Here is a 26527-nt window from a genome sequence, read left to right as displayed (position 1 = left end):
TTATAGAGGTAAGAGAGGTGCTGAAGATGTGATAACCTCAGAAAGTTGTAGATGTTATAGATGTTTCCTCTTCTCATTTACACTGTCAAAGTTGTATTTGGAGAATTTTGTGCATGTTTGAGAAATATTTAATTATATTTTATTTCAGATTTCTGATAAACCCTATTTTCCCCCACTACTGATACATGTGGACTGCTCTGTATTTACTTTGTTCTTGTTACGACCCTTACTTATTATTTTATGTTAGTGTGTTGCTAAATGTGTCTCCTTTTCCCTACGAAATACTTGGCCTCATTTAAGCACATTCAGCGCCTTGGTGGCCAGTATGTCATTTTGCACGTGTTTCTTTTGTTTTGTCACTAATGTGGAGGTGACTTAGTTAAACTTAACCTTTGCAATTTACCTTCTGTTTAAATATTTCAGATCCCTTTTCTCTAATTTACCTTTTACAATTCTGTTCATTAAATTACTTCTTTACTTAACCATTTTCCCATCTTGGTTTTTGTTACTTCCCTGACCCTAGAAGAGCTGGGTCGTAACAGTTCTCCTATTTTATTTTCTTAATCGGTGATACACTCCTCATTTTGGTACAAATGAAAAAAATAAATAAATTGGAGCTATCCGTTAGAGGTGCCGACAACTTCACCGCTCTTTGTTGTGATGAAGTTTACAGCGATGTCTGCTCCCATTGGGCACCGCAGTTTTCTAACATGGAAATCAGTGGACTTCTTTCTTTTATTAAGTCATTTTGATATGTCCAAAGTATAACATAATGACCTACAGATGTCAGATTATAACTATATAGCAGACACAAGCACAATATATGTACTTTAATAGGCTGTCTTGTTCAGGTCACATTAGGTAAAATATTTAAATATGTCATTGTACTGTTGGATTAGGTGTTGAGACCCTGAAGAAAGTGTAAAGTGAATCAGTTTGAATGGCCAGATTAGCTGTATGCTGTATTAGCTTTTGTCCACCTCAGGCCAAAAACGGTCCGTGTACTTTGACACATTTAATTTTTGGTTTGAAATTGAAAACCTCAAATCAGAAAATTACTCTTTTACCATTGCCCACTCTCATAACACCATAGAAGAATGATAAAAAAAAAAAAAAAAAGTTACTTAAATGCTCCATATTGTGTGTTTTTTCTCATGTATGTTATAATGTTGTTTCCTCATTACAAACATAGAGTTGTATTTAACACGTTCAGCACACAAATCCTGCGTATTTAGGCTCTGTCCTTCTCTCAAACAGAAAACACTCTGTTCCACCTTGTGATGTCATGCGCTAATACAGGAAGTGCTGCTCTGTGCTTCTATACTCCACTCTATCCACCTTCACTACAAACATTTGGATGATTTTAGCCCTGTAATTGTCAATCTCTACTGAACTTAAGGTAAAAACGTAGCTGTTAACTTGTAAACTACCACGTCATGACATCACAAGGTAGAACAGAGCATTTTAAGCGTTGGAGACGTAGACAGACTAATAATAAAGTGTTACTCAAACATGTGTGAATGAACTAAAACACAACTCGAGGTATGTTTTTGATGAGGTAACAACATTCTAACACGATTTAAGCTCAGTTTTGCCAAATCCGCAGACAGGTGAAGGGCTGTGGGATGGTGGATACACTGGACTTCTGTGTGCCGTTTGTGTACTCCATTTTGAGAAGGACATGTCCAAAGCTGCTGACAGAACATTACAATGTGTCTCTAACTCTGCTTTTACTCTGCTGCTGATTCGCTGTGGAGGTTTTGGGGGTTTTGGTGATTCGTTTTCACAGTTGGGTTGTTACGGTAACCAGCGGTGGAAGGTAATGAAGTACAAGTAATAAAGTACTGTACTTTTTAGGTATCTGTAAGTACATTTTAGAGTGGGTACTTTTTACTTTTACGTCACTACATTTGAGAGCAGGTATCTGTGTTTTCTACTGGACAACATTTTTGAACCGGACTGAAAAGTAAAAAGTACTTTTCATATGATTTGAGGGGTACTTTTACCATGTTTGTGTTAAAATCCTGACTAAAGGTTTTGAGTTCAAACTGACCAAAATACAGTATCATTTTAAATCAATCATTTAACACTTTATCAAAAATATGTGAGATACTTTTACTTTTTACTCTTAAAGTGCATTTTTAAACGAGTACTTAAATAGATATTTTCATTTTTATGTTTACTCGAGTAACTTTTTACCTCTGTATCTGTACTTTCATTTACTTTATTTATTTTTTATTTAGCAAAATGTATTGTGACATGGATGAAGATGATGTATATAGAGAGAGGAGAAGAGGAGGAAAGAGAGAGGGAGAGAGGGGAAGAGGAGGAGAGAGGGGAAGAGGAGGCGAGAGGGAAGGAGTGAGGGGATGAGGAGGAAAGAGAGAGGGAGAGAGGGGAAGAGGAGGAGAGAGGGGAAGAGGAGGTGAGAGGGAAGGAGAGAGGTGCAAATGAAGAGAGAGAAGGAGAGAGGGGAAGAAGAGGATAGAGGGAGCCAGAGGGGAGATAATGTGAGAGAGGGGAAGAGGAGGAAAGAGGTAAGGAGAGAGGGGGAAATGAAGAGAGAAAGGGAGAGAGGAGAAGAGGAGGAGAGAGGGGAAGAGGAGGAGAGAGGGATTGAGAGAGGGTAAAATGAGGACAGAAAAGGAGAGACGGGAAAAGGAGGAAAAAGGGGTGAGAGGGGAGAGAATGTGAGCAAGGGGAAGAGGAGAAAAGAGGGGAGAGTAAGGGGGGAGGAAGAAGAGGAGGGGGAGGGGAAGAGGAGAGAGTGGTGTGGAAGGGAGAGAGGTGAAGAGGATGAAAGCATGGAGAGAAAGGGAATGTGGAAAAGAGGATGGGAGAGAAAGAGGAGAGAGGCAGACAGGAGGAGAGGGAGGGGAGAAAAGGGAAGAAGAGGAAAGAGTGGAGAGGAAGAGAGAGAGGGAAAAGAGGAAGGGGAAGAGGATGGGAGAGAAAGGGAGAGAGGAGGGGAGATGGGAGAGGGAGGGAGAGAGAGAGGGGAAGAGCTACACTTTTTTATTTTTTTCAATTTGTTCTCCATTAGAAAACCATACTGTGTCATGAATGAAGATGATTTACACCAAAAAAAATCTAGTTGTATTTTGTGAAACCGCGGTCCCCCGGGTCACTCCTCACACAGGCCCCTCACCAAACGTCCCGGAACCATGAAATAAACCAAACATCTGCACAAAACAAACTCACACACTTTTTAACTACCCCCTGCCAAATAATCCCATCACTACTTTCCCTCCAGAACGTTCTACAGCCCCAAACACTGCAGACGTACAAAAGCGTATGTGCACTAGAAGACATTTTTCTCTCCTAAATCTCTTTTGCTGATCACGATTACCCCATAAACAAACTGCTCTGGTACAATATACAGCCAATGCCTCCACGCGCCCATATTTAAGCCCTAATACGACGGCTCTCTCCCGATCTCTACGATAACCGCAGCAATAACGCCTCTGAAATATGAGCCTCCTACCCCCTACCCCCTACGCCCTACCCCCTACCCCACCCGCATACAACGAGGGGGGTAGAGGGAGTGAAGGGGGCATGGGTGATTCTTCAGCCCAGAGAAAGTGTCCTTCTGCGGGATGGAGTCTCGACAAAGAGGCCCAGGTTTGGTTTGGTAAGAGGAGGCGGGGCGGAGCGAGGGAAGAGAGGGGGGGTGTGGAGGGGTGAGGGGGAGAGGAGGAAAGGAGGAAAGGAGAGCGAGAGGGGGAGAGAGGAGGAGGCAGATGCGAGGGAGAATGAGAATGGGGGTGAGGAGAAAGGGGGAGAGGAAGAGATGAGAGAGGGAAAGATAAGGAGTATGGGGAAGAGGAGGGGAGAGAGGAGAGGAAGGTAGGTTGGGGAGGAGAAGGGGGAGAGGAGAAGAAGGGAGAGAGGAGGGGAGAAGGGAGTGAAAGGAAGAGCGTGGAAGAGGAGGGGAGAGAGGAGAAGAAGGGGAAGAGGGAGAGATATGAAAGGATGATAAGGGGGGGATAAGAGGGGAGAAGGAGAATACAAGAGAGGGGAGAAGGAGAAATGAGGAGGGAGAGGCAATGGAGAATGAGAACGGAAATGCGGAGAAAGGGGGAGAGGAAGGGACAGAGGGAAAAGGAGGTGAGTGAGGGAGAGGAGAAAAGGAGAGAGGAAGAGATGATAGAGGGAAATATAAGGAGTGAGGGGAAGAGGAGGGGAGAGAGGAGAGGAAGGGAGAGTGGGGGAGAGGAAAGGACAAAAAGGGAGTGAGGAGGGGAGAGGGGAGTGAAAGGGAGAGCAGTGAAGAGGGGGGAGAGAGGAAGAGATGTGAGAGAGGGATAAGAAGAGGGGAGAGAGTGAATGGGAGAATACAAGAGAGGGGACAGGAAGAGAGGAGGAGGAGAGCATCGGGGGAGGATGAGGGGAGAGAGACAGAAATGAAGACAGGAGAAAAGGGGAGAGGAGATGATTAGAGAAGAGAGCAAGAGTGGAGAGGGAGAGAGGATAGGGGAAGAGGAGGAAACATGAGAGGAGGAGAGGAAATGGGAGAGAGAGGGGAGGAGGAGACATGAGAGAGGGGAAGAAAAGGAGATATGAGAGTGGCAGAGAAGAGGAGTGAGATGGAGAGGAAGGGATAGAGGGAAGAGAGAGGGGAAGAGGAGGAAAGAGGGGAAGATAGGGGAAGAGATGTAGGAATGGGCTAGAAGAGAGGAGGACAAAAAGAGTGGAGAGAGGTGAAGGGAGAATACGGGAGAGGGGGAGCGGAAGGGAGGAGGAGGACAGATGATGAGGGAGTGGGAGATGAGTGAGAGAAGGGAGAATGAGAGGATAGCGTGGGAGATGGGGTGATGAGAGAGGAAGAGAAGAGCAAGGAGGAGAGGATGGGAGTTGAAGAGAAGAGAGATGGGGGGATGACAGAGAGGACAGAGAGGGAAATGAAAGAGAGAGAAGGGAGGGAGAATGAGCGCGAGAAGAAGAGGATGGTGAGAGAGATGATAGGAGGACGATGAAGGAAAAGAAGACAGGATAGGAAGGGAGGTAGAGGAGGTCGAGAGATGAGAAGACGAGGAGAGAGAGGAGAGAAGGAAAAGACAAGGAGGAAGGGGGTCAGAGTGGGAAAAAGAGAAAAGGAGAGGGAGGGAGGAGGAGATGAGTGAAAAAGAGGGAGAGGAGGGGTAAGCGGAGCAGAGGAGATGAAAGGAGAGAGTGCAGTACCTTGAGGTGTAGAAAAGATTTGGGTTGATATTTGAGTTGAGGGAGAGGGCAGTACTACAGAGCTCTCACTCAGGATGTACTGTGTGTGTACTGAGGTGGTAAAGTGAGTATTAAAGACATAAACTCAAGGTGTGTACTCAATCCATTACTCTACATCACAACAAAAAGTACTAACAAGGCCCGGCCCTGCTTAACTTCTGTTTTGTTTGTATTTTATTAAAGCTACAGTGAGAGACATTGCTCAGATCAGTCCAATCAGCTGCAATACTGCTCTAAAATATTTTCATGTGTCTAAGTAAAAAAAACAAAAAAACATTGTGAAGGTTGTTCTTTCACATAATAGTAGTGTTTTGATGGTGTTTTTTATGTCCATAGTGTGATTTTATATAAATACTTCAGGACAAAAAAGTGGACAAACTAGACAAAAAAGATTGACTAAGTGTCCTGTTCAGTTCTGACAAGGTTCTGTTTGAAGAGAGAAGCTAATTAAACTGAAACTAACACATTCAGGTTGTTGACAGTGAGGAGTATCTGTCATTAGTGAAGTGTATTGAACTGTCCTAAGGTGTGAACTGTCCCTGAGTCCTGTCATCATGCAAAATATGACCCAGGGACAGGTCACACCTTAGGACAGTTCAATGGACTTAAATAAAGACAGAGACTACTTATAGCAAACAACTATTTTTAGACAGATGTAAGACTTACAAAATCCTGTCAGAACTGAAGAAACCTCTGGAAATGGCCAAATGGTCTTTATTATTATTATTATTATTATTATTATTATTATTATTATTATTATTATTATTATTATTATTATTATTATTATTATTATTATTGTTGTTGTTATTATTATTATTTTATTTTATTTTATTTTATTTTTATTATTATTTTTTTCACTTTTTCTTTGGTCATTTGGCTCTATATTTCTGAACATCAAACTTGTACTTAACACAATTTTGATGAATCGTACAGAAGGACTTGTTGATATCTAATTCTAATTCTGACTGATCAAAGTTTTAACTGCAGAGAAATAAGACCAAATTGAATTTTTTGACGAATTTTCAATAGATTGACTTTATTCAAATACTAAATGAGATCCTAATCCATTTTTATGTAACACTGAACAGGAAGTCAATGGACCTGTTTCTATTATTAAGCTGTTTTAAATCAACACTGTGGTTTAAAATGAACAGAATGTACTATTATGTTCAATACGATGTACTCAATGTGTGTCTTATTTAACTCTGGTCTTATTTAATTTTGGCCCATCTCAGCTGAACACTACAGCTCTAATGGTGATACGTCAGCTCAAATGTAGGAATTCAAACTTCTCATTATTCATTCCAGTCCACATCGCACTTTGCCCCATGTGCCTGTCGTGTGTGATCTCATGTACTATCAGCAGATGTGCCTCACCGATGAGTCCGGAGTACGCCAGCAGACAGTCGGCGTAGTTCTCCTTTAAACAGCCTGTGAGGGAGCGCGGCTCAGGCTGACAGTTTGCAAAGAAGTCTGCCAAACGAGACCTGGGAAACAAGAGGGAAACACAAAACAGAAAGGAATGGATGAATACAAATAAAGAGAAACAAGTCAAATTTAAATATATACTGTAATTAATAGCTTTTAAAAGTGTCGCTGTTTTGTAATTTGAGTGTGACTTCTTTTAACGTGGCTGCATTTTGTTGTGCTTCTATATTTTTTGAGTAACCAGGATGTCGCTTGTTCCATCCACCTCTCTCATGTTTATATGCCTTATATTTACACCGACAAACCAAAACATAGTCTGTCCTCCATCCCTCTGCTCCCTGCTCCTCTCAAAGGTACAACAGCATCTAAATCTGTTTAACGCATAAAACTCATAAAAGACACAGGAGAAGCACTTGTACATTTCTCCACTCAAACAAACTGGCAAATAAAATTGACAATAACATGATAAATAAGCCCCATAAATCAGGGGTGTCCAAACTGTGGCCCAGGGGCAAAATGCGGCCCTCAGACCAGTTTTTATTGGCCCTCAGACTTCCTGCTGAACCGGCCCAGTTGATCATAATCAGTACTTTTAACAGCAAATTAAACTATTTCTACCACTATAACCTTAAACATCATGTTGCAGTGTGATACAGACCTAAGATGAACGTGCTTTAAGCCTTATTAATGTACAGCGGCTCTGTCAAAGCTGTGTATGAAGCACCGCTGCCATAAATGAATAAACAAATACAAATACTGATATGGTCGCATTTTTACATAGAGCTTTTCCACCTTCAAGACACCCACACATCGATTCACACACATACACACAAAAGGTAGATTAAGTGTCTTGCCCAATGACACAATGATGATATCCATTTTGTGGGAGCTGCAAACGTACTGCCAACCTATGGGTCTGTGGATCTGACCGTTCTACCAATGATGTTTATGTCAAGAGCGGGACCTTTTAATCAGTGGACTCTAAAAGCTCAGCTACTGTTCCATAGTTACATATTGAGATAATATTAGGTTTTAAATATATTCTTGTCTTTAAACAACTGCACTAAGGTAATTAATTATCACGTACCTGGTTAGTAATGTCAATATATCGATACTGACTAGAAGAGATTAATAGCAGAGGAGTTTCAGTGCAGTTTAATACACTTATTAGTATCAATGTCAGATCAATATCACAAAGTAAATGTTACTTTCTCACACACAAGTACCACCAGCACCACTGTTGTTTAAGTTGTGCATTAAATCACAAACATAGAACAAAAAAAACTAAAACTAAACAACACAACTAAACTAAAACTACGTTCATTCTTTCCTGAACCCAAACAAGTGCACAGCCGAACGCTATCACACGTTTAGTCAGTGCACCTCTTGCCTCTCCTCTGTTCTGGAGGGAGGAGGAGAAGGGGAGAGAGGAGGAGGAGGAGGAGGAGGAGGGAGAGGAAGAGAGGGTGTGGGGAGTGGTGCAGTGCAGAGAGCTGTCAGCCGCTGTAAACTGGCCCTGACATATGGAGAGGGAGCAGAGGGAATGTTACAGGTCTAATCTAACACAAGCACTGACAAATGCACTGGGACGGAGGGAGGGAAAGAGAGAGGGAGAGGAGATGAGGAAGGAAAGGAAGGGGAGGGAAGTGGGGTTAAAGGGTGTGAAAAGAGCAGGTGGGAGAGAGAAAGTAGAGGGGAGAGAGACTGTGAGGGAGAGGAGACGAGAAGGGAGAGAGAGATGTTGAGAGGAAAGAGAGGGGGAGAGAGAGAGAGGAGACAAAAGAGGAAGAGGAGAGAGACTAAAAAGAGACAGAAGAGAGAAGGGAACACTGAGAGAGGAGAGGCAGAAGAGGAGAGATTTGAAGAGAGAGACAAGATGAAAGGGAGAGAGAAGAGCGAGGAGACGAGACGGGGAGAGGAGAGAGCTGAGAAGAGAGAGAGGAAGGGAAAGTGAAGAAGAGGAGCAAGGAAGTGGCATAACAGGGGGAGAGGAGAAAAAAAGAGAGGAGACGAAAAGGAGAGAGGAGAGAGCTGAGCAGAGAGAGAGGAGGGGAAAGTGAAAAAGAGGAGAGAGGAAGTGGCAAGAGAGAGAGAGGAGAAAAAAGAGAGGAGACGAAAAGGAGAGAGGAGAAAGTAGAAGAAAGGAAAAAGGAGAGCAAAAGGAAGAGGGGAAGAGGAGAGAGAGGAGAGGGAAGAGTGGAGAAGAGAGAGGGAGACAGACATAAGAGAGACAGGGGAAGAAAGAAAGGCCAAAAGTAGAGAGGAGAATAAAGAAAAGGGAGGAGGTAAAAAAAAAAAGGTTTCAGAGGTAGTCTGTCTTGATAAAAAAAAAGAAAAAAAAGTGTCCTCTGAAACCTTTCTACATTTCTACATGTTTAATCATGTATTTAGCGTCGCTCTCGGTTTGCAGAATATAGCAGGCTGCTTCTCTGTGATCACTGACTGTTTTTTTTTTTTTTATACTTTTAAAGCTTAGATAGAGCTTGAACTTGTCTCTGTTGTGTTCTATGTACAGCATGTCCAGTGCACAGACACAACAGACACTCCCTCTAATGTGTGTGTACAGTATGTGCTGAGCAGAGAGGGACAGAGAGGCTTTTTCTTTGCTGTATAATTCCATGTATCATGCTTCATGTATTTGAAGTCTTCTGCATGTATCTGGAGTGTAGATAGTAGTAACATAAAGGGAAAAAAACAAACAAAAAAAACAACAAAACATTGTGTATCTAAAATGGTACACTGGTTCTTGCAGCTATTCAGTGTGTTTATACCTGTAAATATAGTTTGCAGCTGTTCAGTATGTACCTGCAGATGTTGTTGTTCTTGCAGCTGTTCTCTGTATGTTTGTACCTGCAGATGTAGTTGTACTTGCAGCTGTTCAGTATGTACCTGCAGATGTAGTTGTTCTTACAGCTGTTCAGTATGTACCTGCAGATGTAGTTGTACTTGCAGCTATTCAGTATGTACCTGCAGATGTTGTTGTTCTTGCAGCTGTTCTCTGTATGTTTGTACCTGCAGATGTAGTTGTTCTTACAGCTGTTCAGTATGTACCTGCAGATGTAGTTGTTCTTGCAGCTGTTCTCTGTATGTTTGTACCTGCAGATGTAGTTGTTCTTACAGCTGTTCAGTATGTACCTGCAGATGTAATTGTTCTTGCAGGTGCCCTGGAGCTCCAGGCAGTTGGGTTTCTGCTTCTCTTCGTAGGAGCACACTGGGACGATGGTTTGTCTCCTTCGCTCTGAACAGGCTGTTTGGTCTCTCAGGGGACACGAGCAGAATAACATCCCATAACTGTGTTTGGCGGGAACCTGAGACAAAACACATTTTCATATTTTTCCACATGTTCATTCATTCTGAATTTTAAATGGCTCATATTACATTATGTTCTGATCTATGTTGTTTCCTCATCAAATCACATGCAGAGTTTTGTTTCATTCACACATGTTTAACACATAAACTCTGCATATTTAGGCTGAGCTCTTCTCTCAAACAGAACACACCAGAAACACCAGCCTCCTCAGCCTCTCCATATCCTCCTCTTGAATGGAGAATATATTTAAATGCCTTAAATGAAATTAAAGGCAAATTAAAGGAACTGTATGTAAGATTTTGATTTTAAGTTCCATAAACATGACCTGTGTCCCCAGATACAAGGCAAACCTGTTCAAATCAAATATACAGCAGCTTTTACTCATAACAACTGTAATGCTGATTTATTCTTAATTACAAAACATTGGACATGATTGGCCAAGTTGTTTATGTTATAATTTGGTGTTTTGGTTCTAAGGATGATTATCCAATCATAAAGTAGAATGAGTCTCCCATGAGTCTCTTATTTATGTTGCCAGTTCCAATGATGAAATCCAGTTGGTTTAAACCTTGAGGCATTGCCTTTGATCCAGAATACACACTTCAATACTTTACAAAGATGTGTGTGGTAAATGGTGAGCCTCCCTGAGTTCAGATGGGCGTGATTGGCAGGTGGATTAGCCAGGGACACACATGTTCCATATATATCAGGAAAAAAAAGAAAAAATATATATACATCGCAGCGGGCTGTACAACATGGGATATTTCTGCAGAATCAACTGTGTTAATCTGAGGGGATATAAATTTGATTTATTTTTAAATGATAGGTAGCCAGTGAGCTCCTTCATTTCACATGTGCCATTGAAAAAGATAATCTGCTGCACGATCACATTTGGCCTGACTTGAGGCGCAATGAAGGGAGCGATGACCAGACTGATATCAGTCTGTATGAAAAATAGACAGCGATATCAGTTTGGATTTGCCAGGCAACTAAAAGGACTGTCTTTAGTTTGAATTGTCACTACCAAAGCCCAGCAGCCAATCATCATTCAGTGCTAGTGCAGCCTCTGCAGCTCAGTGAGTGAATTTTGGAACTTTTTGTCTTTTTGTCTTTTTGGCTTTTGGCTCTCACATGAGGCCTGTCCATACACTGAGAATGAGAAAAACAATAGTATGTGTCCTCTATCTGCAGGTTAAGGTACCACCTGATTTTTGTTTTTGTTTGTTTGTTTTAATTGTAAGAATACAGGCTCATTCACAGACTCATCATTTTACTGTGTTTTTAACTGTGGCTGTGAATTTAATTTGTAATATTCAGTCACGATTTGGATAATTTCATATTCATGTTAAAACCATACTTTGGAACATTCTCAATGGAAAGAGATAGATTTTGTGGCATATTGTGGAATATTATGACAAAAGAAACAACATTTCCATGAAAACAAGCAGCAGACTGACCTCATGCTAGTTTCCAAAAGTTACATACTGTGGCTTTAAAAAAGTTTGACTGGACTAGATACATTCAATGAGCCTAATGAGTGCGTCTTCAGCTGCTCTGCTCCTGCCTCCAACAGATCTGCGCCGTAGCCCCTGGCCCCTGGTCCTCCACAGTCTTGTATCAGACATGATCACAGCTCTGGCCTGTTTGCTTATGTGCAGAGCCTTATGTCAAAACAACACAAACTCCGGCTGCTATCAACGCCGCCATGTTTGTGCTGAGCTCTCTTCACACTGTACAAAGCGCTGTCATACGCTCTGCTCGTAATTACAATGTTGACACGGTTTTTCACCCAGACAGACTGGGCTTTGCTGTTTTGTGTGTGCAAATCAATGTCACAACTTCTTAGAAGGCAGAATACAAAGACTTATGATGATTTATTGTGAGTTCTGACAGCCAATCTGACTCGGGCCCCTGTGAGATGGGCCTGTGCTGGTGCATGGATGCCGAGTGTTTATTGGAAAACTGATGGAAGTTTGTGTTTGGAGTCAGAAGTGATGTCAACCTGATGGTAATTCAATGGTAAAGTTCAGTTAGCTTCAAATTATAATCACCAACTACATTTGCAAGAAAATAAATAAATAATAATAATAAAAAGAAACGCCAATTAAGATTCAGGTTTGTGAAGATGTCAGTTTGCTCACAATAAGGAAACAGTTTTTTTTAATGTTTTTTCAGTAAAATAAAACACAATTACATTTACACACTGGAGCTTTAAATTATACCTTCTCAAACAAGCATGAACGATACTAGTGGAGAGTATTTTTTATTTATTTATTTATTTTTTTTTAACACTGTGAATAGTTACTGAAGTTAAAGTTGCTTTAAATCTACCCTTTAATAATATGTCCCACCGCTCAAATGATTACCTACTATAAAAAATGACATACTAAATAAAGAAATACATATCTAGAACGCAAACAATGTATTTTACTTTTACTTTCATAATATAATACAATAGAATACAATAGAAAGAATAGAATAAAAAAAAGAGGTACCTTGTCGAAGAATTGCCTGAGAGCTTTGTGGCATTTCCTCTTGTTGCAGACCTCGGCTGTCGACACTCGGCTGGTGCACGGGCTGATGTATGCAGAGCGGTACTTCTTACATGTGTCGTTCAGGTTACACGCTTTGGCCGCGTTCAGACAGTTGTTCTCACGCGCCACCGTCGGCTCTCCTACGGGACAACAACACAACACATTAGTCACAGATAACAGACAAAGCCATATATTTCAGTGGGACATAACACATTTGTGAACAGATGTGTTGTAGTTTCACAGCCCTCTGACCTCCTCTTCCTCTGAGCTCTGGAGTCCACGCTGCACACATCTGACCACGGGCTAACTCCAGTCACCTGACCATTATTTACACTGTACAAACACATGCGCGACAGCTTTAAGTACTTTCCAAAGAAAACGCCTCCGCTTCTCCTAAATCTGTCGGGGTGCACCACAGGGATGTCCTCAGGGTCCATTCAACTTTACCCAGACAACTTCAAAGTGGAACTAGACACTAAATCTTTTTTGCTACTAAATTTTGTATATGTTGTGTAATGGCATTGTCTATTGTTTGAGTTAATTTAGGTGGAAACTGGGTATATTTGCAGCTTTCTGGTGAAAAACAGACAAAAAAAAATAAAATTTGTGTATGCAATTTCAGGTACTATGTGACATCACACCTTGTTAGACCTTCCCCCTCTATCTCTTCTTTTGTCCTCCAGGCACTGTCCAGTTTAGCAGCTCTGTTTGAAATGTGGTTGTAGGCGGAGTTTAGGTATTTAGTCCCACTTTAAGCACTTCCTACACTGCGCATCTCCCCTCCTAAATCTGTCCAGGTGCACCACAGGGATGTCCCCTGGGTCCAAGGAACTTCACGAGCCTCTTAACCAGCTTCCTCCACTCACTGTGACTAATGTGCTTGTTTATTTTGTGAGCTACTTTACCCACTGGACATGCAACAAATCATACTGTTAACTGGGCAACTTCAAACTTTGCTTGGTTCATTTACAAAAGGGCGTAGGTGCAATCTCTACAAAATTATTTACAAGTTTAAAATCCATATGTTCATAAATTCTATATCGTTCCTTGGAGTTCCCAACCAAATGATGTACTGGTACTTAATTAATGAGTTGTACAAGTTCAGTAAACATTGCGATCTTGCTGTTTAAAATAATAATAATTTAAAAAAGTTACATTTTATAAAACTGGCAACATAATTAAGGTTGTGGAAAAAAATAAACTAGATGAAAAGTCAATAAAAATATATAAATAAAATAAAATAAAAATCTTCTGACAACATTTATAACATTAAACCTTTACCAAGTGATATGTTTAGTCAGATCAACACTATCTTAGATTTAAACAAAGTCACTTTTGTTTTTTTTGTTTGTTTGTTTGTTTGTTTTACTCTAGAGTTTTCCAGTGCTGTTATAACGACACATGCCCCTCTCATCTATTAGCTCTGTTCACAGCTCTCTCCTGGACCCGACACAATGTTCTTCTGTGTCTGAGCATCCCTCTACTGGCATCCTGCTGCACGCTATAATATCTCCATGGAGTCTGAGAGAATGACTATTTTTTCATATTCTTTTGTATTGTGTAACTGTTCAAATGCATTGTATACCACACAGATACAATCCAATACTTAAAATGTGTAAATGAGTCGACTGCAGTAACAGGTGGACTCTCCTCTGAGATATTTCTAAACTTCATCTGATTATAAGATTAGTATTATTTAAACAGCACAGACACAGCATCAGCACATTGGTAATTCAACATGGGATTTATCTTTTTCTTTGGTTTATGAATCAAGTGTTTTAAGCTCATTTAATTAGGGACTCAGAGTTGTAAATATTCTCTGCGTACAATATGGAAATAAGTGTATGTTGGTATGGACTTTGTGTATCTTTTGCTGGTTGAGTTTCACATTAGGCCTGGTTTAGTCCAAGTTGGTAATATTTACTTATCTACAAAACTGTTTAACTTTTTGGAACCAAATATTTAACAGACTCATTCGATGCAATGAGAAATGTAATGAATATGTAGCTCACCATGTCATCGTTTATGGTTTTGAAAATGCTATAATCGCCGAAAACAATGTATTAATGTGTCTCCGCTCCCTTTTGCTCCCTGTGCTAAGTCACTCCCACTTCAGAGTGCTATCATAATGCAATCAGCGCACATTCTGCTAATGAAACTACTGCACATCGCACCAGGTTTGTGAAGTTGTTGTGTATTGTTTTGTATCCTGCTAACCGTAAGGAGGTTCAAATAGGGCCTCAAACATGCATGGATGATAAAATCACTTGAGGCATGTTTTTGAAGAGGTAACCTCGTGGAAAGCTCCAAAAAGTCAATTTTTGCATAATAATCCATCTTTAAAAAGCTTCTTTGAAAAGTCATGACTTCAATCTTTATCCAAACTATCATCTATATATATATATATATATTTTTTTTACCAAACCCAAGTATCCGTAAACCCTTTAGTAAGTTATTTAGCCTTAATTTGCACACGGTTATGTGAGTCTAATGCTGTATTTTTCCACCCCACCAAATTACCCCTGATGCCCTGCCCCTCCTCTGCTCTCTTGTCTCAGACCTCCTGATGCAAACCAGGCATTAGCTCCTTCCTGCGTCTCCTCATCATCATCCATCCTCTGCTCATCTCCTGTGACCGGGCTCTCCCTGCGACCCCGTTCCTCCTGCCTGTGCCATCTGGCCTGTGTTTTTGCAGTAATGGCCCTTGGGTGGCCCTTGGGTGGCCCCGGATGTCTGTTCTCTACCCCAGAGCTCCACAGCACTGCTATGCACACTTTATCAATGCGCCTTTGTCCTGGGAACAAGAGGCACAAGATTTGCCACAAGACTTTGTAGTGCAATAAATTATTTGGTTCTTATTTGTGAATTGGCAAAAAAAATCCAGTATAGCTTTCAAGATCTCTGGCCATAAGTTTGAGCACACAACAAAACAATCTCATAAGATTTAGATTTTTCTATATTTTTCATTTGGATTGGACAAAAAAATGTTGTAGCACTAAGAAGAATATATATATATATATATATATATATATATATATATATATATATATAGAGAGAGAGAGAGAGAGAGAGAGAGAGAGAGAGAGAGAGAGAGAGAGAGAGAGAGAGAGAGAGAGAGAGCGGCCGAAATGAGTTTCCTCCGTAGGGTGGCTGGGTGCTCCCTTAGAGATAGGGTGAGGAGCTCGGTCACACAGGGGGAGCTTGGAGTAGAGACAGTGCTCCTCCACATGGAGAGGAGCCAGCTGAGGTAGCTCAGGGATCTGCTCAGGATGCCTCCTGGAGGTCTCCTTAGGGAGGTGTTCCAGGCATATCCCACCCGGAGGAGACCCCGGGGAAGACCCAGGACACGCTGGAGGGACTATGTCTCCAGTGGGACACCTTGGGGTCCCACTGGAGGTCCCTGCTTAGACTGCTGCCCCCCAACCTGGCCCCTTCTCCAATATATATATATATATATATATATATATATATATATATATATATATATATATATATATATATATATATATATATATATATATATATATGTGTGTGTGTGTGTGTGTGTGTGGGGTGTGTGTGTGTGTGTGTGTGTGTAAACAGTGTGAAGTGTCTTGCCCAAGGACACAACAACACTATGTATCTATGAGAGCAAAAATCAAACTCCCAACCTGTGGGCTAGTGGAGTTGACCTTTACCAACTTTGCAAATGTTGGGAGTGGGATTGAACTACCAACCCCTGGATGAATGGACATTTAACTTTAAATGAAGACATGGCAAAAGAACTTGGATTCTGTCAAACTGAACAAATGTTTTGAAGTGAAGACGTTTCTCATTCAACTGCTTTTAACTTAAGGCGAGATACTGCAGGGGAATGGGGAAAATCTTACATTTTGAGATGTCAATTTGAAAATCCTTTTGTAGTTTACTTGTTTAAATGTGAGACAAATATGTATAACACATCATCTTTATGCAAGGTTTTCATGTAGAACTGAGGTCATGCACGTTCCAGCAGAACGTTGTTTAGTTGTTAGAACTTAACCGCAGTTTAGAATATGAAGAGCAACTGAAGCTAATCAGCACAAACAGCAAAGTCAAAGACAGACATAGTGTGTGTGACCGGTGTGATGTCCCCGGGGCCCCTCTACCGCCGCTCGGGCCCCTGTCCTTGTACAGCACAGGACTCACAGGGGACACAGAGGACTGACCACATCCAAAATCTAACTTTGCAAATTGTCTTCTTTGGCTGTGTTTCTCTCCACTCCTCCATTGGTCGACTCTGGTCCACTTTTTTTCTTTCTCTCCCACCCCTCCCCTTCTCTCCCCTCCTCCATTGGGAGTTTATCTCTCCCTTTCTCTCTCCCCTCTCTTCTCCTCCCCCCTCTCTCCTCTCCTCTATTGGAACAGTCTCTCTCTTTCTCTCTCCCTCCTTTATCTTTTCACTTCCTCTATTCTCTCTCTCTTTCTATTTCTCTCTTCTTTTTTCCCTTCCCCCATTGGCAGAGTCTCTCTCTCTCCTTTCCTCTCTTTCTCCCCTCCTCCACTGTCAGATTCTATCTCCTTCCTCTCTTTCCCCCTTCCTCTATTTGCAGTCTCTCCCTCTTCCCTCATCTCTTTTCTCTCTCTCTGTGCCCTCTCTCTCCTCCACTGGCTGACTTTCTTTCTCCCCACTTATCTCCCCCCTTCTCTCTCTCTCTGATGGAGTATCAGGTAGTGTTTTTTGGCCCCTGATTGTTCCCGTAAAGTGGTTGTGTTGATTCTTGTTCTAAAGCTGTGACTGCTCCCTCCTTCTCTCTCACACAAATGACAAACGACTCGTGTGAGTTTGAGTCCAAAAGCTCCTGGAACAGAGGCGTCTGTGGTTGGACGCACTTCGCCTCTCCTCTTTTCTCTCTCCTTGTCTTCCTCTATCCTTTTTTCTTTCTTCTCTCTCTCCTTTTACTCCTCTATACACTCTTCTCTCTCTCCTTCTCCTCCTGTCCTCTTTTCTTTCTTGTCTCTTCCTTTCTCCTGCTTTCTCCTCTCTTTTCTCTCTTCTTGCTCTCCTTCTCATCCCCTATCCTCTCTTTTCTCTCTTCTCTCTCTTCTCCTCTATCCTCTCTTTTCTCTCCTCTATCTCTCCTCCTCCTCTCTCTATCCTCTCTTTTATCTATTCTCGCTCTCCTACTCATCTATTCTATCTTTTCTCCATCTCTATCCTCTATCCTATCCTCTCTTTTCTTTCCTCTATCTCTTTTTTTCCTCTTCCTCTATCTGCACTTTCTTTCTTCTCTTTCCTACTCTTCTAACCTCTCTATTCTATCCTCTATCTCTCCTTCTCCTCCTCTATCCTTGCTTTTCTCTCTCCTCTCTCTCCTTCACTCCCTCTCTCTCTGTTGATTATCAGCCCTGAGTTACTCAGCTCTTCTCTCTTCCTCCTTCTCTCTCTTGATTATCAGTGTTACTAAGTTCTCTCCTCCCCCTCCCTCCTTCACTCCCTCTTTCTCTCTCTCTGTTGATTATCAGTGCTGAGTTACTCAGCTCTCTCTTTCCTCTCCCCCCTTCCCTCTTCACTCCCTCTTTCTCTCTCTCTGTTGATTATCAGTGCTGAGTTACACAGTCGTCCGCGGTAATGGCTTCCTCGTTGCCAAGTGCAAGTCGAGCAGAAACACTGGAGCCAGGGGAGCGCTTTACACATCTTTCTTCTCTTTTCCTCTATTACTCTTTTCTTCGCCCTCTTCTATGGTTCCATTCTCCTCCCTCTCTCCTTCCTCTTCTGTTTCCCCCTTTTTTTAGTCTCTCTCCTCTCTTTTCTCCTGATTCTTCTATTTTTCTTTCTCTCCCCTCATCTCTATTCTCATCTCTCTCCCTCTCTTTCTTTCTCCCATCATCCATAGTCTCATTTTTCTCTCCTTGTCTCTTTTTCTCCTTGTCTCTCTTCTCCCTCTCTTCTCCCTATTGTAGCCTCTCCTTCCTCTACTTTCTCCTCTCTCCCTCTCCATCTCTCTCTCCTCCCTCCCTCTTCTTTTCATCTTCTCCCGCTCCTCTCTCTTTTCTCATTTCCCTCCGCTCTTCCCTTCACTCTGTCTTCTTCAGCTCTGATTCACTCCTCCATTGGACTCTGGTCTACTTTCTTATTTTTCTCTCTCACGCTCTTCCCTCCTCTCCCCACCTCTATTGGCAGAGTCTCTCTCGTTCTCTTTCTCTCTCCCCTCTCTTCTCCTCCTTCCTCTCTATCTCCCTTCCTCTATTCTCTCTCCTTAGATTAGCAGAGTCTCTTTCTGTACCTCTCTCCCTCCTCCCTTGGCTAACTTTCTCTCTCTCTCTCTCTTTCTCTCTCTGTATCGCTCTCTCCCTTCCTCCACTGGCTGACTTTCTCTCTCTATTCTCTCCTCCCTCTTTCCCGTCTTCCATTGGCAGAGTGTTTCTCTCTCCTTCTCTCCCTCCTCCCTTGGCTAACTTTCTCTCTCACTCTCTTCCCCTCTGTCTCTCTCTTTTTCTCCTCTCCCCTCCTTCATTGGCAGACCTTCTCTCTCTCCCCTCTTCTCCTCCCTCCTCACTGTCTCCTCTCCTCCATTGGCAGACTTTCTCTCTCTCTTCTCCTCCCTCTCTCCTCTCCTTCATTGGCAGACTTTCTCTCTCTCTTCTCCTCCCTCCTCCCTCTCTCCTCTCCTCCATTGGCAGACTTTCTCTCTCCCTTCTCCTCCCTCCTCCCTCTCTCCTCTCCTCTATTGGCAGACTTTCTCTCTCCCTTCTCCTCCCTCCTCCTCTCCTCTCCTCCATCGGCAGACTTTCTCTCTCTCTTCTCCTCCCTCCTCCCTTTCTCTTCTACTCCCCTCCATTGGCAGACTCTCTCTCTCTTCTCCTCTCCTCCATCGGCAGACTTTCTCTCTCTCTTCTCCTCCCTCTCTCCTCGCCTTCATTGGCAGACTTTCTCTCTCTCTTCTCCTCCCGCTCTCCTCTCCTCCATTGGCAGACTTTCTCTCTCCCTTCTCCTCCCTCCTCCTTCTCTCCTCTCCTCCATCGGCAGACTTTCTTGCTCTCTTCTCCTCCCTCCTCCCTTTCTCCTCTACTCCCCTCCATTGGCAGACTCTCTCTCTCTCTTCTCCTCTCCTCCATCGGCAGACTCTCTCTCCCTTCTCCTCCCTCCTCCTTCTCTCCTCCATCAGCAGACTTTCTCTCTCTCTTCTCCTCCCTCTCTCCTCTCCTCCCCTCCATTGGCAGACTCTCTCTCTCTTCTCCTCTCCTCCATCGGCAGACTCTCTCTCTCCACACGTGTCCCAGTGCAATAAAAGCCTCGCTCGCTCGCTCGCTGCAGCAAACAGCATCACTCAAACTTGCCTGTAATTGATCCCGGCAGTGCAACAGTCTCTCTCCCTTTCTCCCTCTTTTCCGTTCTATCGCTCCCATCTATATCATCCACTCCTCCATCACCTCCGTCCATCTCCGCAAGCGCAATCTTCGCTCCAATTCAGTGCGATTTATTGACTTTTATTGGCGCGGAAACCAATAGGAGCGTGCCAAAGACAATTATTTCGCTAGCTCCCATTAGCGCTCCTCCATTTTGGCTACTGCTGACATCACGGCCCATTGTGGTGCCAACAAACCCCGCCCTCCTCGTTCGGCCAGTTTAGGTTTCATAAGAAGTCTCCAAAGAAATGTAACTTTCTCACACATTTATCCATTTACATTATAGTGCGATATTCAGTCGCTCCTCACTTTTGGTGGCAGAGGCGGTAGAGTATCTAAAAATTGTAGTAGCAGAAGAAATAATTCAAGAGTAAAAAGGTACGAGAGAAAACTACTGCTCGAGTGACTGTAACATCTCAAAGTCTAGGTGTACTTTAATGATTCCTCGTGAGGGAAATTCATTCTCTGCATTTGACCCATGAGCATAAGCCTGTCTCGATAACACATTTTGAATTGAGATATATTGTTGAAGTAAATATATAAACGATAATACTGAAACCAAACCCTATATTATCCCTCAAAAAAACTACTCTAAAGGTCTGACTTTGCTCTATCAACTGCGTTACTGAGTCCACCCATAATGAATCATAGAAGCTATTTATTCAACCTTAATAGAAGTTATTTATTCAACCTATACAGCTCAAATCTAATCATACTGCAAAAAAACAACAAAAAAAACAAAAACAATTGGATGGGATCTCCTGACAGATCCGTGTAGACGTTGCTAGCAGCAGTGTGGTTAGAGTCTCGCTCCCTGCAGACTCATAACTTTCTGACATGAATGGAGGGAAACAGACAGTTTTCCCTATTGATAACACTGGGACTTATCCAAAATATACCCACAAATTTCGAAGGGGACCATTTCTATTTGTGACTAGACCCAAGAACTCACTGTATTACAACAGAAATCTGCATTTAAACTATATTCATTTTCATATCTGTATTAAAAATCATTGGCCTATAGAAGGTTGTAGCAATAATGTATCAAAAGCAACATTATTATTATTATTATTATTATTATTATTATTATTATTATTATTGTATCTTATTTTATTTTATTTTTTGAATATTGAAGTGTTTTCTTCATTTTGAATCAAAGAAGTTTAAATGCAGTGTTTTGTAAAAGCAGCTTTGTTTTAAATATAAGATTAAGTACTATCGCCTCTTGATTTTTATGGATTTTATTGTATGAGAACTATGTGGAGACAAATACATGATGCAACATTCAGAGGTGGGTAGATTACGTTACTTCAAAATATGAGTAGAAGTACATAGTGATCCAAGAAATAACTCAAGTAAGAGTGACTTAAAGTGTAAGTGAATATAATTTGAAGGACAGAATATTACATAATGCACAAAATCTGGTATTTCCAAAGAATAAACTGAAAAAACAAGACACACTAAATCATATCTAAGGGAACGGTGCAAAAAACACAAATCATTTTATACTGTAACATAAAGCTTGTGTCACTTGTAGATTTACCCACAGTGGGAAGAGTAACCACAACTTTTACTCAAGTGAGAGTACTGTTACTTCAATAGTAAAAATATTAATCAAGTAGGAGTAAAAGTATGCTCCTAAAAAGACAAAGCTACTCAAATAAATGTGACTGAGTACTACCTGGCTCTGGAAACATTAGAGTCAGAGCTGAGACTAAATGGGCGGAGCTATCACTTCAAACTAAACCACGTTCCTCACTCATGGTTAAAAATATTGCGTAGAGCTTTTAAAAATACTTCTGTTTTCCTTTAATTCAAGAGTAGCCCCTGCATCTGACTGCAGTGTATGCAGAGGAGGACCGGCCCCTCAGCAGAACACTGACAAACAAACAAAGTGTTGGTCCTGGTGCATTGTGGGAGCGGTGCCATCTCTCACATACAGCGGACCACAGCACACTGCCTCTTTAAATATTCAGCACTGGTCTGGACCGACACCAAGACCTGCCTCATCTGTACAGGGAAACAAGTGTGCTCTACAAACTGCCAGTGTTCAAACAAAGGACAGGCTCACGTTTGGTATTAGGTTTGCGCAATTAGACTCACTTTAAGAGCAAAAAAAGATCGAACGATTATGAGGAGAGGTGGTATTACACTTCTATGGGGTATAAACCACTAACACAATTTAAATCACCATGCTGCCTTTTATTGTTTTGAAAATGCTCCCTTTTGTTTGTGCCTATCTGAGTCCTCCCTTCCTTTGCTCTCCAAGCTAAGTCACTCCCCCTTCAGAGCGCTATCACAACACAATCAGCGCGCAATGAAACTACTACTGCACATCAGGTTTCTAAAGTTGCGGCGTACAGTTTTGTATCGTGTTTTTGTACATTTATGGAGAGATTTGAGCATGGATGACGTAGGCTCGTGGGCTTAGAATTGCGCAGAATCTAAGCGCTAACCGTAAAGAGGGTTCGAAAAGCGCGCAGGAGAGATCGCTAAAATACCGAAACATGCATGGGTGACATCTAAAACCTCTTCAGGCATGTTTTTGATGAAGGAACGACATTATGACATCGTAGACGGCTCGAAAATACGCTTTTGCATAATCCCCTTTCTTTAAAAAATGATCTCTGCCTTCAATCTCCAGCAGGGGGCGCAGTCTGGGTGACGGTGTCAGAAGTATTGATCAGAGCAGAGGAGCTGACAGGTCTCGCTTTGTACCGATGTAACTGAGGCCCGGCAGATGTAACTCAAGGCTGCGGTTCTCTGAAGCTCCGATCAATGTGGACACGTTCACTCAGCACTATCTGACGTGAAGAGGAGAAAGTGACGGGCTCGCACTCAAACACACCCACTGTCACTACTCTGGTGTCTATGTGCTACATGCTGGAAAATATGATGGGAAACGGCTGGAAATCTTAATATTAATCTTGAATATATATATCTGGGTCGTCTCTCTTCAGATCTGACCTGTAATTTGGCCTGGAGGTGCCACCTTCTTGTTTTCATGGAGATAGAGACAGTAAGTTTAATGCCATACTGTGGAACACTTCAGTGGCTGACCCAATTACAGCCAATGTCACAACTCTTCCATCTATATTCTACATTTCAAATATTTTATGTTCTTACTCCAAACAAAATGATTGCTGAAACTTAACTGAGACATAATAATTACCTACATTGTTTTGTACATTGTTTATTTGTCTGTGCAGGACAAACCTCCCAAAGAGCTGTTCTGGACGCTTGATTCATTCACTCCACACTTCTGTAGCCACAGCTGCTCTGGGGTAGACTTTGAAAATGTGTTACTTCAGGTTAAAGATAAAGTATGTAACTTTTCTGGCAGCAGGTCCGTCACCTGCTTCTCTTCATCAAGATGTTCTTGCTTTGCCTCAAACATTCCACAGTACATGGATTAGGCTAATCCTCCAGCCAGGCAGTCCAGACTAAGATCCTTGCTCAGGATTCAGAGAACAGTCCCCTATTCATGGGTTTCAGACAAATATTTTCTTTCTGAAACCATTCAAAAGATAAAATATGTTTAATTTGAATTGCATTATTATTATAACAACTGGGAGGGCTGTTAGGACCACAGCAAATTCTTCAAAATAGGGAATCTTGAAATCCATGAACAGGACCTGCATCTGCAGTCAGCGAAAGGTTCAAATGAGGATACACTCAGGATCAATGGAGTATACCTTAATATTTGCATAACCAATAGTTGAATGTACATATTCAATCATATAGATCATATTTTTTTAATTTCTTCTTTTATTTCTTCAAAGATTACGAGCCTTATATTTCCAGTACTCTTGTAAAACACTGATGGTTTGGTCCATTTGTCAGCTGTCCATCACATCTGCCGAGCTAAGATCATTTTTAAGATCTGATTACCAACAGCAGGTCAGAGGTCAACTCCTAAAGAAGGTGATTCGGCTCACGTGACTTGTCATGGGCTAGAAATAGTCTACCATCCATTTGTATTCTACAGGATTGGTCTATTGTAGAAACATTGAACTACCAAACTTTAGGATATAACAATTTCTTTGGGTAGTGGTTGTTGCACTAAACTTCTCTTCCTCTACATTTGACCCATCCTTTAATGGTGCAGTTTCTGTCTATATCTAAATCAGTGCATGGTTTAGGTTGTGGGAGGTAATCTGAAAACTTCACCTAAAAGAAAGACCCCACAGACTGACCCCACACGCACTTAGGTAAATGTACCCAGGACCACCACGCAAGAGCTTCTACCACACAGCCAGGAGGTCATGGGTTGAATTCCCCGTCTGGCTGGTGCCTTTCCTCTTCATAATGATTTCCAATTCATTTAAGGCAACGTCTGGACCCTGCATCTATCCAACAAATATCCAACAGTATTTGAGTTTAAGAGTTATACAGTTAAACGCTGAGACATTTTGACCATTTCAAAACGTTCTAAGACATTGTTGCTCTGACTAAGCTAGAGGATTATGGGTACAACTCAGTTCGGATCTCTGAGAGTTGAGAAAAGTGCTTATAAACTCATCATGGTGAATAATTAGGATGCTCAGAATGCATTAGGTAAGTGAAGAATAACTTTCTAACTCTTTAAAATGAAGTAGGTGTAGTTTTTGTGTAGATCCTGTTCAAGTCCTTGTTTAGTTCTGGTTTGGAACTATTCAGAACTAAACTGGACACGCCTGTATAGTATTTGGACATTTGTAAATTAATAGATTAATGTGTCCAGGTCTGATCCATAGTAAAAAAAAAAAAAGGGGGAAAAAAATGAACTTTGCCTTTTACTATGAATGGATTAATACATAAATAAACAAGCATCAATCAAATATTCTGTGCCTTTTTTCCAGTTTGACCAAAGACTCACAAAACTGCCTTACATTTCAATATATCCCAGCACTTTTATGCCTGTTTGTGAACTGCCAACTCGTAACAACAACAGTACAATCTTACTCGTCCTCGTTAGCATATAAACGATGTGAGACACGGCGCTCCCTCTCGTTTCTGCACCTGTCTTTTGTCTCGGGTCTGCTCCTCTGTCCCTGCTCTGTATACTGGTCCGTGAATCGTCCCCGTCCCTTCTCCTGTCTCCTGTCTTCTCTCTGATGGATGGGTCCACTTTCTCTCGTTGTCTTTGGACACTAGAGGTTTTTTTTTTTTGCTTTACGCTCCTATTCTTTTTTAGGGCTATGTGTTTTTAATTTAACAAAGCGACGTGTCCCGGTCTTTGCAAAGATAAATGAGGGGCGCTCCGCTACCTCCGCTGGCAGGTGGAGGAGGAGGAAGAGGAGGGGAGGGGGCAGAGAGAGGGAAATGAGTGTTAAAGGAAGAGGCGTTGATATGGGTAACAAGAGAAGTATTGATAATGGTGAGAATAATTGCGTATCTGGAGACGTGTCCTCGCTAGAGTTAACTTGGCCTATCTCTGTTACCTTGGTTAATATCTCTGTAATTGCAGGGCCTATCTACATGAAACAAAAACTGGCACAAAGTTCAAGGTTCTCTGTCATGATAAATAAACAAAAGAGAAAGGATATATATAACTTCAGAACTTAACATGGTGACATTATTCAACCCCTGCTGACATTTGAGTAGTACCATATTTTCCGGACTATAAGTAGCACTTTTGTTCATAGTTTGGCCAAGAGTGCGACTTATACTCAGATGTGAAATTATTAAAATATATAATGTCACATCTTCATTATTGTCACACTGTCAAATGCGCAAGGGCACTCTAGGAGAAGGTGGAGTTGTTCAGAAGTGACACCAAGGATGAAGAATTCAATGGATTTAGTGATTTGGAGTGAGATCCAGAGTAAACTTGTTAGCTTGTTTTTAATCCTCTAGTTATCTGATAAACTGTTAATATCTTATGTTAACATCCGAAACACGTATTCAGTTCATTGTTTATGCTTCATGTAGCTGAATAAATATGTCTTACGTTAGCTTAGCGTATCTTAGCATTAATATCTTATGTGATATCTAATTCAGTTTGTTGTCTATGTGTTACATTAGAGTGCTGTACTGCTATTAAGCTTGTTGTTCTCTATTTTATTGTTATTATTTTTATAACTTGCCTTTAAACATCAAATGTCTGTTCTTGGCCTCGGATTTTGTAAACCTAAATTTCCCCTAAAATGTGACTTATAGTCCAGTGCGACTTATGTATGTTTTTTCTTCATTTTTACGGATTTTTTCACTGGTGCGACTTATACTCCAGAGCGACGTATAGTCCAGAAAATACAGTTAGTATAGAAATATTTTTGATAACTTTTATGCATAAAGCTGTTGTGAATAATGAGCAGTGTTATAACCGTAATAAGGCATAATGTCGGTATAAATCTGTAAATTAAATAGCCGGCAGTTAAGGATAGCCGATATATTGGTTCTAGCATTGGTGTTGGCCACTGTATCAAAACAATTCCTTGATATCATATCATCTGCTATCAATACCCAATACCAATATTCAATAACGAGATTTTTTGTGCTGCCCCTTGACCTTGAGTGTCCTTTTTGAACAGACTCGAAATGTAAATATGTCTGTACGTTACACAAACACGGAACAAATGATTTCATACACAGTTGAAATACATATTGTTATTTGTTAAGTGACACCCCACCAGCGGTCTTGTGGGACGTGGGCGTAACTAGAGGGCTAATTAGCGTGTGATGAGCC

The 26527-nt window shown here is 41.6% G+C and overlaps 1 protein-coding gene across 3 annotated transcripts in view; it reads right to left on the bottom strand.

The window, feature by feature from the left end:
- gfra1a (gdnf family receptor alpha 1a) overlaps positions 1–26527 on the bottom strand; it is a 152200-nt gene that overhangs the window by 35242 nt on the left and 90431 nt on the right. For all 3 annotated transcript variants that reach the window (XM_055227047.1, XM_055227046.1, XM_055227045.1), the window contains 3 exons: positions 12454–12632; positions 9784–9956; positions 6598–6707 (listed from right to left, as the gene is read on the bottom strand). In XM_055227047.1, the coding sequence (XP_055083022.1) occupies positions 6598–6707; positions 9784–9956; positions 12454–12632 (462 nt within the window). The remainder of the gene's footprint in view (positions 1–6597; positions 6708–9783; positions 9957–12453; positions 12633–26527) is intronic.

Source organism: Periophthalmus magnuspinnatus, chromosome 15 (assembly GCF_009829125.3).
Source record: "Periophthalmus magnuspinnatus isolate fPerMag1 chromosome 15, fPerMag1.2.pri, whole genome shotgun sequence".
NCBI classification, from domain to species: Eukaryota; Metazoa; Chordata; class Actinopteri; order Gobiiformes; family Gobiidae; genus Periophthalmus; species Periophthalmus magnuspinnatus.
This window is presented reverse-complemented; position numbering and strand designations above follow the sequence as displayed.